The 14,283-nt window shown below is 40.1% G+C and overlaps 1 protein-coding gene across 3 annotated transcripts in view; it reads left to right on the forward strand.

Moving 5' to 3' along the window:
* sbno2b (strawberry notch homolog 2b) overlaps window positions 1–11,237 on the forward strand; it is a 58,652-nt gene extending 47,415 nt beyond the window's left edge. For all 3 annotated transcript variants that reach the window (XM_068319979.1, XM_068319980.1, XM_068319981.1), the window contains 14 exons: window positions 192–313; window positions 437–568; window positions 754–889; window positions 1,653–1,765; window positions 3,178–3,249; window positions 3,351–3,459; window positions 3,553–3,624; window positions 3,739–3,882; window positions 4,014–4,108; window positions 6,354–6,446; window positions 7,531–7,662; window positions 8,258–8,334; window positions 8,565–8,755; window positions 9,107–11,237. In XM_068319979.1, the coding sequence (XP_068176080.1) occupies window positions 192–313; window positions 437–568; window positions 754–889; window positions 1,653–1,765; window positions 3,178–3,249; window positions 3,351–3,459; window positions 3,553–3,624; window positions 3,739–3,882; window positions 4,014–4,108; window positions 6,354–6,446; window positions 7,531–7,662; window positions 8,258–8,334; window positions 8,565–8,755; window positions 9,107–10,362 (2,744 nt within the window). In that variant the 3' untranslated portion in view covers window positions 10,363–11,237. The remainder of the gene's footprint in view (window positions 1–191; window positions 314–436; window positions 569–753; window positions 890–1,652; window positions 1,766–3,177; window positions 3,250–3,350; window positions 3,460–3,552; window positions 3,625–3,738; window positions 3,883–4,013; window positions 4,109–6,353; window positions 6,447–7,530; window positions 7,663–8,257; window positions 8,335–8,564; window positions 8,756–9,106) is intronic.
* Window positions 11,238–14,283: the final 3,046 nt, after the last annotated feature.

A 14,283-nucleotide genomic window follows, 5' to 3' on the forward strand; every position in this document is an offset into this window, starting at 1 on the left:
TCCTACCTCACAATGAGGTTCATGCTTGTTTTTTTATACAAAAATGTTAGAAAAACTAGTTTGTTGATATTTTCCAACACATGGAGGCCTATCCATAGATATGCTTTTTAGATATTTATCATTATAGCGAGTAGTAGATATGATTTTCCTGAAAAGGTTATGTAGTTGACATCTGTGTTCCTTATTTACAGCTAGGATAGAGGAAATGAAACACGGCCTGCTTAACAAAATATCCATACTGGGAAAAGAACTACCTCTCAATACCTTGGATGAGCTCATCGATAAGTTTGGAGGACCAGATAAAGTCTCAGAGGTATGAGCCTTAGATTTTCTTCACTTGGCAACATTTAAATCAGTGTTTTAAAAAAATGTAATTTTAAAGCAGAGTTTCTCTCTGAAAACATATTAAGATGATGATTCCTTTTTTATTTTGCAGATGACCGGTCGAAAGGGTCGTGTGGTGCGGCGCCCTGATGGGAGCGTCCGTTATGAGTCAAGGGCTGAGCAGGGTCTCACCATCGATCATATTAACATCAAGGAGAAAGATCGCTTCATGAGTGGAGAGAAGGTCAGATACACCAGGCGAACACAAACATGAACAGCAGTCCAAAAGTTCATGGATAGTGCATTTGTCCATAATACATGTTACAGTATTTCCTGTATATTAAATGTTGTGAGCGTATAAAAGCAGCTACATTCTAAAGATATTTAAAGTGGGAAGAACTTTGCTCACAATGACTTTTTACTTTCCAGTTGGTGGCCATCATCTCAGAGGCAGCGAGCTCTGGTATTTCCCTGCAGGCAGACAAGCGAGTGAAAAACCAGAGACGGAGGGTCCACATGACGCTTGAGCTGCCTTGGAGTGCAGACAGAGCCATTCAGCAGTTTGGTGAGTCAGGACACGCAGCACCACAGTGAGCCTTTCAATCTTAAAAGGAAGTAAATGAAGCTTCCTCTTTCCCTTTAAAAGCAACTGTGTTTCACGGAAGTGATGGGGTTACTGTGAAGATGAGATAATGATCTTTCAGGCTAAAGTTGCTTTGGGTGTTACGGTGAAATCAGTATTGTTTTCCCCAATCATGATTTTGTGTTGAATGTCAGTACAGATTGAGACATAAGGTTTGTCCTGCCACTCTAAACGAGGTATCAGGTTGAAAGATAGATAATCAACAAGTCATATTTATGAGCCTGAGATCAAATGAGTATGACTCAATCTCTGCCCTTCCTATTTCCTGGGGTATTCCCCTGCATATGTTTTATTTACATATTCAGAATTATCCTTCAGTCATTACTTAATTTTGTCTGCTGCAACTGACGCACGCGCGCACACAAACACACACACGCAATGCAGATGACACATTTATTACTTGCAGTAAATAGAATCTTAAGTCGTTTTTCCATTAGCGGCTGTCCTGTTTGATGCGAAAGTCAAAGCTTAATCCTTGTTTGGTTGATTAATGTTTGCTCAGACAAACGAACATTGCACGAATACACCATGATGGTTGTTTTGAGTTGTTAATGAACTCTATTTGTGCAGGTTATCTTCTCTCTGAGCGTGGAAATGTGTGGCATCAACTTTACTACGACTGTTTAATCCCAACACCTTCAGGTTTGTAAATTCTGTCTCATCGCGTATTCTTTGTTCTTTCCAGGTCGCACCCATCGATCCAATCAGGTGACAGCCCCAGAGTACATCTTCCTTATTTCAGAGTTGGCTGGAGAGCGGCGCTTTGCTTCCATTGTTGCTAAAAGACTAGAGAGCCTGGTGAGTGTTGTGGTTTTATGGGTGTGTTTGTGTGTGTGTGTATGTGTGTGTGTGTGTGTGTGTGTGTCTGTCTGTGTCTGTGTGTGCGTGCGTGCGTGTTTTTGTGTATGTTAGTTTTTACTGCTCTTTTATATATTGTTTCATTGAGAATCAAAATAATCGTTCCGTCATAAACAGATCTATATCAGTGTTTACTTTCAAGTTTCATGGATTATTGTGTATTGCTTTTGCTGTACCGTTGGAGTCCTGACACTGCCTTCACCCTCTGTCCTTCCAGTTTTCTGGGATATTCCAGACTTTAAAAGCTCTCTAATGAGTCTCTTTATTGAAGTAATATCAACTTGCCACCACAAACCCCAAGGGATTCTGGGTCTTTCCCTTCTCCGGCTCAGTAACGGAAAACTGAACAAGCAGAAAAAAACGTGACTTGTCTGAATAATTTTAAAGTTTAGCTTTCTTTTCCATCATTATTAAGTTATTTCAGTGCTAGCTGGACATTTATTTCCACAATGACAAAGCATGACAGTTTTTTCTGGAACAGGACAACAATGTCTTGTGTTTGCCAGCCAGCACAGTCAGTCCATTTCACTGCCTGATAACCTTCTCAACTGGCTGACTCCAGATCAGCAGTAAAGTCATTGTTGGTTAAGTCGTGCTTTTGTTTTCGGAATCGGTGTGGGTAGATTCAGCAGCTGTTCTGATGCCTTGGCTTGTTTTAAGTTTTCCTTCACCGCAGTCACAGTTCATTGGAAACCTAAGAGCCTATAGAAAGACATCAAGAAAAACAGCATCCGCCTTAGAAAACAGCTACAAGAAAAGTTTGGATTAAATAACAATTCAAGGTCCCTTCTATCTGTCAGTACAAGTTATTTTGAGGGTCATAGTGATTCCGTTTAGCTCCATATCTCAATTTTGCACAGCTGTTGGATCTCATGAGTAGCCACTGCCACAGGCTATTTTCCATTTATTGGCACTGTAGTTCCAGACTAGTTACTGTTTACAGGCCCCCATAGATATCTGATGAGTTTATAGATTAAACATGCCGATGTATGACTTCTGTCTCATATCTCAGTCCTGCTATATACTTTATCAGTCATAATTAAAAGAGCAGACATCAGGAATGACCTCCATACTGGTATGCATTGTTAGGCTGTCGTAATAATTTTTATATACCTATATAAATATCCCAGTTTTTCTTTGGGATCAATAAAATATCTTGATTGATTTGATGTAGTTATTTAATTCTCAATCCCCTCCTGGTACCAAGGCTGAGCAGCAAAGTCTGGTTAGACAGTAATGTTGTGTAGTGATTTATCCCATATCAGTGTGTCTGTGTTCTCGCAATGATGTTCTGAAGGCTTTGAGGCTAACACTTAAGCTAATAATAGTACTGTTGTTAACCCACTGTGCAGGGTGCATTGACCCATGGAGACAGAAGGGCCACAGAATCCAGAGACCTGAGCAAGTACAATTTTGAAAATAAGGTAGGCAATAAACAAAATCTCTAACATCTTCTGTCAAAATCTCTCTTTCTCTCTTTTTCTCTCTTTGTCACTCTTTAAGTGAAATTTCACTTTTCTTGCAGTATGGAACGAAGGCTCTTGATAAAATCACCAAAGCGATCCTTGGCCACATAGAGAACAAGGTCCCCCCTCCAAAGGGCTACCCTGAGGGGGATGCCATGTTCTTCAGAGGTATGTTTGCACTTTGTGTGTCAACAGAGCATCTTCACCAACAGAGTTGACAGTGATTGATCAGTGAACCAACTGAACGCTTCTTTATTTCAGACATGAAGCTTGGAATGATGGATGTTGGCATCTTTTGTAAGGAGCCTCGCTTTGGGATCAATACAGAGAAAGGTACAATATCTAAAAGACATAGGCATATTTCATACCAGTAGATTGCTACCATGAACACACGATTGAATATTCAATCAGCTGCATTCAGTGTTCTGTGTTGTATCTTTATCGTAGACTGCAGCATCACTAAGTTCTTAAATCGTATCCTGGGACTGGAGGTGCACAAGCAAAACTTTCTCTTCCAGTATTTCACCGACAACTTTGACTACCTAATTGAGAAAGATAAGAAGGAGGGCAAATATGACATGGGAATACTAGGTAAGGGTTATATGCTACATGTGTCTGTCATCATTGATTTCCTTTTTAAAACCCAGGAATTGATATAAAAACATGGTGCCTTATGTCCTGACATAATTTCTTACTTTAAACACTTCTGTGTTTTCTGACAGACCTTGCTCCAGGTAACGACGAGATCTATGAAGAGAAGCAGGAAACTTTCTTGACCGTAGGAAACCCACAGGATGGACAGGTTGTTCTCTATAAGGTAGGCACCACATCACTTCAGATGTTCAGATCATTACTTTGAGTAAAAGCCTGTTATTGTATCATGAATGCTTTAGCCTACAAGATCCAGCACTAGCTCCAACGGGTCGCTCATTTGGACTGTATGTTGGTTCTAGCAACCAACAGATCAACTGATGAGCACAGGCACATTTACGGGACTTCATGTTCTTGAAGATTTAAACATCATCTTCAGATGAAGCCTTTTTAATGAACACAGGTTTATGAAAGTTGTGTTCTTGTACATGCTGAGAAAGCTGGAGCTTTACCGACCAGATGTGATTCTATGAATATACCGTATTTTCCGGACTATAAGGCGCACCCAAAAGCCTAAAATGTTCTCATAAACCCGTAGTGTGCCTTATAATCCGGTGTATTTTATATATGGATTAATATTCATATTAATATTGGTTAAAAACATGATCGCTGAAAAAAAGCCGGCAGTCTGGCCGCCAGTCATGCCGCACTCCGTCACCGGAGGAGCCCCCTCACAAGGCACCCGGGCCTACACCCCCTAGCAACGGTAGTCAAGGGGCGTCACCGAAGTCCTGGCTCTGACTGAGCTGCGCTCAGACGGTAGAGCAGAGTGTAGGAGCACCGGTGATTACGTAGCAAATCATAAGGAACTTTCAACAATTCTATTAATAAAGTTTGACTGACTGACTGATCTCAGTATTTCCTAACTGTTTGGCGTCGGAAATAACCCACTTTAAACTTGATTGGTCTAAAAAATACCATTGTGCTGTCATCTGGAATCTAGTGACGGTCCATTCTATTAGTCTGTGGGTACTCACGAAGAAACTGGCATAAAGGTGAATGAAAGACCCTCAAAGCTGAACTTCCAGCCTTTTCTGAAATTTCAAGAGCAGTCACTGCTAGACAAAGGTGTCTGATGTGCTGCCATTGATTTACAAATGTAGTTGATATCTCTGGGCGGGCGGCGGAGGGGCGCATTCAGGCTTGTGTATTCTGTCTGCAGTGACGTGCTGTGAGATTCACGGCGGTGAGACACCGACGTTAAAGTCAGTTCTAAAAAGTAAAACAGCGTCAGATTTGCCAGTAAATTAGCAGCCTGACATTAAAAGCTAGTTTAACAATTGTTTAGGACACACAGCAGCAAATAGCTGCACCTCACCTCCGACTGGACTACCGATCGATCGAAAAAATATTTAATTAATAAACGAAGACGAACGTCGGAGCTTAAATATCTGCTTCGAACTTCAGATCAGGAAATAATCCACTCTGTTCACACTGACTGCACTCGTAATGAATTTAACCAGTTTTTAATGTCAAGTTTTTTAATATGCGTGTTGACTTCTTTCTAAGATGGCAAAGTGATCAAGTGATCAGGTTTCCTTGATGAGGCTCAGAATGGCTTATTGACATAACAACAGTGGCCATTCAAAGGTAGTCAGGAAGTCATGAATGCAATCATGACTGCATGAGCAGCACGGCTCTATCTAATGGACTGATTGCGCAACTACAGCCACTGCAGTTTATCAAATAAATTATATAATTATAATATATATATATAATATAATAATTATTTTTTATTGTGTGCGCCTTATATTCTGGTGCGCCTTATATACAAAATAATTTATAGAACAAACAAATTTTTAAGGGTGCGCCTTATAGTCCAGTGCGCCTTATAGTGCGGAAAATACTGTACATGACGTCTAAAATAAGTCCTCTGCCTGCTATTTTGAGTTCATACCAGTGTGGCTTGCTGGAAGCAGTCATCACAGATTAAGTCGCAAATACTGACTGTGAATTCATTATAAATACATTATTATGGTTTTATGCTTTGCAGAGGTTATGTGCACAAACTGACAAAATTTAAATTATTTTTACTTAGCCTCTGAGCGGTAATGTGTTTCTCCTTTGCTATTAAGGCTCTGATTGATGTCACCAAAGACAGTGATCATACAGGGCTAGCCCAGGAGCACATTTAGATTCCATAGGTGGGAGAATTACTGGTATCTCCTGTTTGTACCTATCAGCTGCAGGCTAACGCACATTTGAATTTCAGAAGTTACAGCCAAGCAGATGCTGAATATAGATAACAAGTATGGATGGTGTGCAGCAAGATGATGGGTTTTATTCACTTTTACTGTATTTCCTTCCAAAAGGTGTTCGTCTTTAAATGTATATTGCATTATGGTAAAAGTGTCTGTCTGTCTCAGGACTTTTAACAGCACAGACTTCTCTGCTCCTTCTTATCCCTGCAGATCAGTGTGGATAGAGGCATGCCTTGGGACGAGGCGTACAACAGGTCACTGAAGCTCAGCAGTCCTGAGGAGGGATTCTACCTGTCCCAGAAAGTAAGCAAACCTAAACCTAGGTGTTCTCTAAGGCCACTACATTCATTCATTCATTCATTCATTGTCGACCGCTTCATCTGCTGTGGCGGGGAGCTGGAGCCTATTCCGGGTGACTGAGGGCATTAGGCAGGGGAAACTGCGGAGTGCACCGCGGAGACACACAGAGACACAAACACGCACACATACGCTCACTCTTACGTGCAATTTGGAACGGCCGCACAGAGCGGGACTCGAACTCGGAACCGCCTTGTTGTGCGGCAACAGCACTACCCACTGCGCCAACGTGCCGCCAGGTCACTACATGTATAATATTTATTCAATATAGACCTCACTGCATATGAGGTGGACACAACACATGTCCACGGACTCTAGCTTGCTTTTTTGGTTTGTTGGATGGTTGCTTCATCACGAAAAACTTGCCAACCTTCTAACCCTGCCACCATTGTGTGTTTTGGGAAGGTTTTGTTTATAAATGGTTAATGTACAACAACTTTATTAAACATTTAATATCAAGCTGGAATTTTTCTAACGTGGTTCAGCAGCACTTCAAAAAATGAGGTTATAATTAAGTCAAATTATTGTAAGAGTGTACCATACATATTATGATGTTAGAAATAATACAGGGAATTAGTCCACTGTTTGTAATTGCATTTCTTATTTGTAATTAATCAATCAGTCCATCTGTGCTGCTGTTGTGTTGCTATGGTAATGTTATAATAGCCACCAGCATCCTGGGTGCTTGTAGCGTGCAGTGTAAACTAATCCCACAAGAGGAGGCTTCACAGAATCCTTGTATGTTCGAAATTAAAAGTGCTGCTATTTTTAATCAGGTAAGACGTCAGCCCTGAGATATTTTTAGTTTTCTTCAGGGATTCTGAATGTGTACGTTTTAGATAATAGTATTAATTTAGTGTTATGACTGGCTTACAGTACTGTCATAATCACATTTTTGTTTTTAAATCATAAACTGTACGTGTAATTTGTACATAATTTTTATAAAACCTGGTTGAAATTCCAGCTTTTTTGAGAAGCACTTGTTTTTAGATATTTCAATTAATTCACTCTTTTTGTGGCTCCACTGCAGCTCCGAGGTAACCACCCATGTGTGTTACTTGCTGAACAAGGAAGAGGTAAGAATTTCAATGTCTACAAGCCAAACATTGGCAAGCAGGCCCACCCTGAGAATTTGGACAACTTGCAGCAACGTTACCGGAAGGTGAGCTCCTTAACCGCTGGTAAATCACAGCTAATAGTACAACTGTTATGATCGTGCCACACATTTTTCATTTCATCTCAATATTTTCGTGAAAATTCATCTTGTCTCAGTTATATTATGTAAACATCTTCAAAATTTGAGAGAGTGGGGGATAATTATGGAGAACGATTAAAGAAAAAGAGCAGGAAATCTTTCAAGAGTGTCACTGGATCTATTACCTCACTGAGGCTTTGTAGGCTCTGGTGCCCCCTTGTGGTCACAATTGAGTACTGAACCAGTTTAATTTAAAGGCAGGCAGGAATCTTTTAAAAACCCCATCATCGAAAATGTTATAACTGTGAACTTTAAATATTAAAACTATAGGTACATTAAGTTTCTCTAAGGTTTCTCTTCCCTGCACAAGGAAAGTTAATGATTCAGAACACTGAATGTCATTTTTGCACAATTTTGCAATATAAATGAGTGAAAACTTGGGTATTCCTTTTAGAGGGAAGATAGCACTTTTTATTATAAATGGGGCATGTTTTAAATTGTGTGAGGGGGGTCTGTATGATGAACTCTTACTTATTATTGTGTCATTCACTTCCTTTGTTAGGTTACTCCGGAGGAAGCCAGGGACAGCTGGGAGAATCAGTTCACCTTCTCCTTCAAGAAGTGTAGTCATGCCAACTGGTACGAATCCACAGTGTCCCTCAGGACTAGTTAATGTTACTTGTTGCTGCTGATGTCCCTGGAACTCATTGTTAGAATTCTGTTAGGTTATAAGATCATTTCCAGGGGTCACCTGAGAACTGCTTGTAAAGAAGTAAAAAATGAATCAAATAAAAAGTGGCTTAGGTTGATTGATTTTTTTTGTTGTTGTTTTTGTAAGCTTTAAATGTCTGACTTTTTCCTCTTCCTAGGAACGGCAAGTGTAAGAAGATAGAGGAAGGTCAGGAGTGTCTGCAAGGCATGCGTCTCCGTCAGTACCACATGTTGTGTGGTGCCCTGTTGCGTGTGTGGAAGCGTGTGTCCGACGTGGTTTCTGACATCACCAGCTCCAGCATCCTGCAGATCGTCCGCCTTAAAACTAAGCAGCATAACAAGCAAGTTGGTCAGTACCACACTGCAGACACTCATACCCTCATCCAACCAACACACACACACAGAGAGAGAGAGAGAAAGAAAGAGAGAGGGGGAGAGAGAGAAGGAGAGAGAGAGAGAGAGAGAGAGAGAGAGAGAGAGAGAGAGAGATATGACTGATTCTGTTAAAAAGTATTCTGGGCCAGAGTTTTGAAATATGAACGATGTCACAAATTTGCTCTGATGATATGTGTGTGTTCCTTTTTGTTGGACTGAAGAACATTGCAAATGATTTCTACAACGTGGTCCTGACACCACCCTTTAAACATCTGCTTTTGGGTGTTTTAAAAACTGATGCAACTCTCCTCTTAATTTCTCTCAGGTATCAAGATCCCAGAGAACTGTGTGGCACGTGTGCGTGAGGAGCTGTTACAAATGGATGAGGAGGTGAAAAGGAGAAGGAAAGAGAGGGAGCAGCAGGCGCTGGAGCAGCGATTGGCCGAGGAGCGCATGCGTAAAATGGAGCAGGAGAACAAACACCTCTTGGCAAATCTATTCAGCCAGAAACCAATGCTTAACCAGTCCCTCGCCCAGTCGCTAGTCCACAATCAGATCCTCAAACAGAAACTGACACAAAACACTCTTCAAAGGACCCAAACTGGGAGCATCTCTCAGCTGCAGAGAATGCAAACCCAAACCCAGTCCACCTTACAGCAGCCCTCCCAACGCTTAGCGATGTTGTCCTTACAGAGGAATCACAGCCAAACCCAGCAAAGGACCCACAACAGCTGGCCGAATAACTCCACCAACACCTCCACCACCAACCGAGGCTCTCTGCCCAACATAGTCAGCCTCACCTCTAACTTATCACAGTTTTATCCCCAGTCCTTTTTAACATCATTTCCACAGATCAAGAACCAGCCTGTTCCAATCCATCAGACCCCACAGTCTCCCAACATGTCCTCCAAGAATCCTCTGGATGAGATCTTGGACCTGACTGTGAGTTCTCCATCCCCCTCCCCGGACACCACCGATGGCAGACTGAACCTGGACGGTCTGATGAGACACTCTTCATCTTTCGGAGATGACTTTAACCTGGAGTCTCTGCTCTCTCAGAACACTTCGAATGCCCAGCACGCTGCACAAGTACAGCGACCTCTTTTGCTTCAGCAACAGCAGCAGCATTTGCAGGCATCACAGCAGCCAAACCACAACCTGCTGACCAATAACCACCAAGACTTGTTAGATTTTCTTGACCTGTCCTTGTCTCCCCCAATGCCCACGCAGAAAGCTAGCCCCACATCCTCTACCTCTTCCTGCTCCTCCTCCACATCCTCCACCTCTTCAGCGTCAAACAGCTTGGTCTCACACGTCCCTGCCGGCCTCATGCCTGCATCCACTCTCATCCCACCATCATCTTCCTCTTCTTTCTTCTCCAGTTCCTCCTCGCCCTCCTCTCTGTTTTCAAACTCTTCCTCTCAGTTCTCTTCCCACTATCTCCTCCCCCAGTCGGACTCTCTTTCCTTACCCAATGGCCACTGCAACACCGCAACCCTTGACGTTCGTGAGGCTCTGAACAGTATGCTGCAAGCTGGACCGGACCGCAAGTCTGTCATTAAGTACCGTCATCCGGAATAAGAGCTCAAACAGCAGCAGCTCTCCTGGACTTTGATTTTATTTCGGTGTTTTGGGGGTTTTTTTGGCCTTTAAAAGCAGATTGTTTCTTATTGGCTGCTGTCTTTTATCACACCCCTCAGACCTCCCTCCCCCACTCAGACCTCCCTCTCCCCTCAGGGCCTTTAGTCATGTCACTGCCTGTCCTGCGCTTGGTCACCCTTCACTATTTCCACCTGTTGTGCTCAGCCCCTTGGGGTCGTTGAGGTGACAGCGAGCCTGTTCAGAATCCAATTTCAGCACCAAAAAGTGAAAGGCAGCTGTAAAATTTTTAAAAAGTGAAAGAATAAAACAATAGCCTGTATTTTATTGAACGCATGAGCTGTCAACACAAAAGCTCTTTCATTGAGATGTGGAAAATATTTATGAAACCTCCCATTGCTAATTTTGACGAAGTATGACTGGTGAAGTGGCCGAAAATTCTAAATGGCTTTCGACCGTTCAAACCACATGTAGACATTGCTTTCCTGTTACATTTGCTTCTTGGCTATTAATGCAAGGCTTGGTTTGAGTGAAACAAAGGTTGGTGTTGATCTGGCAGACAAAAAGAAAACCAGTTGAAATCTTTCAGCTCTGAAATGCCTCAGTTTTCATTTCTGTCCTTCTACATGGACCATCTCGTTTCACTCCTTGCTTGTGTGAGGATAAAGGGAGAGGAAGAAGACCAGTCTGCTGTTGCAAACAGTGCCTTTGGATAAATCTATAAATGCAGTCTTTAAAAATCCATGTAGCCTAATGTATAGATTTGTATTCTTGTGCATTGTTTTTGATTTTAATTTAAATATGCATTATTTCTATTTAACTTTTAGCCCCTCAGTCAATCAGCTGTCTGTGTTACACTATGCTGGTGGTGGCATTCTGGAAGAAGCCTCCATTAAGCCTGTATGTGCTCATATGGTTGTCTGTAGCTGCTCTGAAGACAGGAGCAGCAGACATTTCTGTTTTTCTCTGTGTCCTCCTGTTCCTAGTGATGGAACAACATACTACAGGGTTAATATGACGTGAATAATTGAGCAGCATGGATGAAAAGTGTCTTTTGAAATGATGTGTCAGCCCCCTTAAAAAAAAACGGTTATAACATTTAGTGACATGACTCCTGGTTTGATTCAATTTCAATTTTCTCAGGAAAGTCTCAAGTGTGTTGTATCTGTGTGTATCTGTGTGTGTGTGTGTGTGTGTGTGTGTGTGTGTGTGTGTGTGTGTGTGTGTGTGTGTGTGTGTGTGTGTGTGTGTGTGTGTGTGTGTGTGTGTGTGTGTGTGTGTGTGTGTGTGTGTGTGTGTGTGTGTGTGTGTGTGTATTTTTGACCAACACGTATAGAAATGTGTCCCTTAATAATTATGGATGACAAAATATTTCAAATTGTTCTGAAAACCTTGTTTTTCACTAAAGCTTTTTTGGATAATAAAACTTAAGGTAAATTTCTCACGAAATGTTTCCATTTCAAGCAACAAGGCTGTAAAAACATTTGGTGTGTGTGTCACAGTACATGTTGACAAACCTGTGAGATGTGGCCATTTTTGTGTGAAAAGGATGCACTGTAGTTGGCTCATGAAAAACATGCCAGGATAAGTTCCAGTGGAAAGCAATAAAACCATATTCTACATTTGTTATGAAACATAAATGCCTAAGTACTGTTTACGCTCAACAAAGCTTTGTCCTTACTTTTGCATGGAATCAAACTTATTTCTCTTGTGCTTCATAGTATTTTAGTTAAACAGATTCTGAAATGCATCCACCTTTGTATAGTAAGTTTTCATGGGATGAACGCAATGCGTTCTTGATGTTTTAGTCATCGTTATTATAAAAGTTATTGTTATTTATATTTAAGGGATATTTAGATTTTAGATATGGTATTCTGCTTATTAGAGTAGTTAAGGAAAGTTTTGGTCAGGGAAGTTTCTAGTTTTCAAGATTACTATAAGACAAATTCTATTATAACCTGCCACCAAATAAGATTGCACTGTTCTGTACTGCTGTACAGTGTCTGGATTCATTTCTGCTCATTTCAGTTGTGCTTTCTCAAATAGATTTGTTTCTCCAACTTGTAGACCTTTGTCAGGGCTTTAGTCTGCAGAGTGATACCAAAGTGTTCCACAGACATCCCTAAAGTTACTGGCTCTAAGATATCAGAACTTTTATCAATCTCAGGAAGAAACCTACAGGAGGTGTATCGATGTGACGTTAGCAGAAATATATATCATTTACCCCTTATAACAGTGGTGAAACTAACCAATATGTGTGCTGTTTATTTCTTAAATGTGCTGTGACTCTTGCTGTATTTATGTTTTAGACTTAATGTGATGGTTTTGTCGTTCGTCCTTGTGAACATCTCAGTGATTTTAAATGTTTATGCCTTCTTAGGGCAAAGATCAAAGGCTGTTTCTCTTTAAGGAACATATTTTTTTCTATTGGCAGTCATTTTCATTTTTGTAAAACATTTGTCAAAACATGTCAAATATGAGAGGTTTTTGAGTTGATAAGCACCAATTTACTTAACCCTTTATAGGACCCTCATTGAAATATGTTGAAATTCAACCTCAGAGTGGTTTTGGAGAAAATCACAAAACTTTTATTTCCATTGTAACATTTTTCAAAATGTTTCAATGTCATGTAGAAAATCAAATCACCAGAAATAGCCACCTGTCTGATAAAGGAATTAAAAGTGCAACCGATCTATCCAATTGATCTGTTGTTATGACGACTGATACAAGTCAAGACTAACAGTGATCTAAATTCTTGTAATTGACAGCATCTTACTAAAGCATGTTTCTTTCGTACCCTTGTTATTTTTTTATATTACAGAGCAGGCACATTCCGAGGTGTCAATCTGCAAAAGATTTGCCTTTTAGATATTGTGTTTAATAGTCACATAAATAAAGCTTTATGCATTTGAGGGACACGGACTGCATTTTTAGGAAGAAAAAGCTTTGTCTCCGAGAACTCTTACTAATTTAGTTAGGCCTTTCATCATTTTACTATCATTTTGCACTAAGAATGGCATAATCGAGTTACTGTTCTCTTGCTGACTGATTGAGCGGTGCAAGCTTGTCGTGTTTCTGATCTTCGATGAATAGCTCTATGTATACTGTAACCATCTTTCTCGTTTCTCCATCATCTGCATATTATGCATTATCAATGTTATCACTCTCACATAATTTATTGCTAACAAAAAAATTAAACAAAAAACATGCTACTGATTGTATGTATTTTTAAACAAAGCCTATTTTTTCTGTAAAAAACAAAAAGAAAATGTGTTCAGCACTTTTATTCTGGGTTGTGCTTTTGTTTTCTATATATTTATAATTTAGATCCAAATGTATATATTGTAAAATTTGTGCCTTTCGACTAATTCTTTGAAAAGGTTTTCTACTCATTTAAGGAAGGACTATATGAAATTGCAATCTTAACTTTGTAAGCAAATAAAACTTGAAGATTGCTGAATCTGAGTGTTTTTTCATCTGCAAAAAAAGTTGTTTTTTTAAATGTTGGAAAATTATCTTAGATTTATGTGGAATGAGATGAGCAGACATTAATTGAAATAATGTAATGTTACGTAATGCAACACCACCACACAAACCAGTGGGTCCATGATTAAATTTATTCCTGAAATAAGTACACTTGAGTAATATTTTTCCATAGTTAAGTTTTCACAATCTCCTACTTCAAACTTTCGCACCACTATATTTCAAAGAGACATTAGGGAATTGAGAGTTAATTTGACTGCTTTCTTTTAAAATGGCAATAACAAACAAAACAATTGATATTCATAAAATTTAATGCATTGTATAGATAGTGCCACTCCATTGGTTATGTTCACATACTTTATTAAATTATGATCAAGTAACATTCTGAAATATTAAATAGTGTGTTTACTTTTGGTTATA

Source organism: Antennarius striatus, chromosome 7 (assembly GCF_040054535.1).
Source record: "Antennarius striatus isolate MH-2024 chromosome 7, ASM4005453v1, whole genome shotgun sequence".
Lineage (NCBI taxonomy): Eukaryota > Metazoa > Chordata > Actinopteri > Lophiiformes > Antennariidae > Antennarius > Antennarius striatus.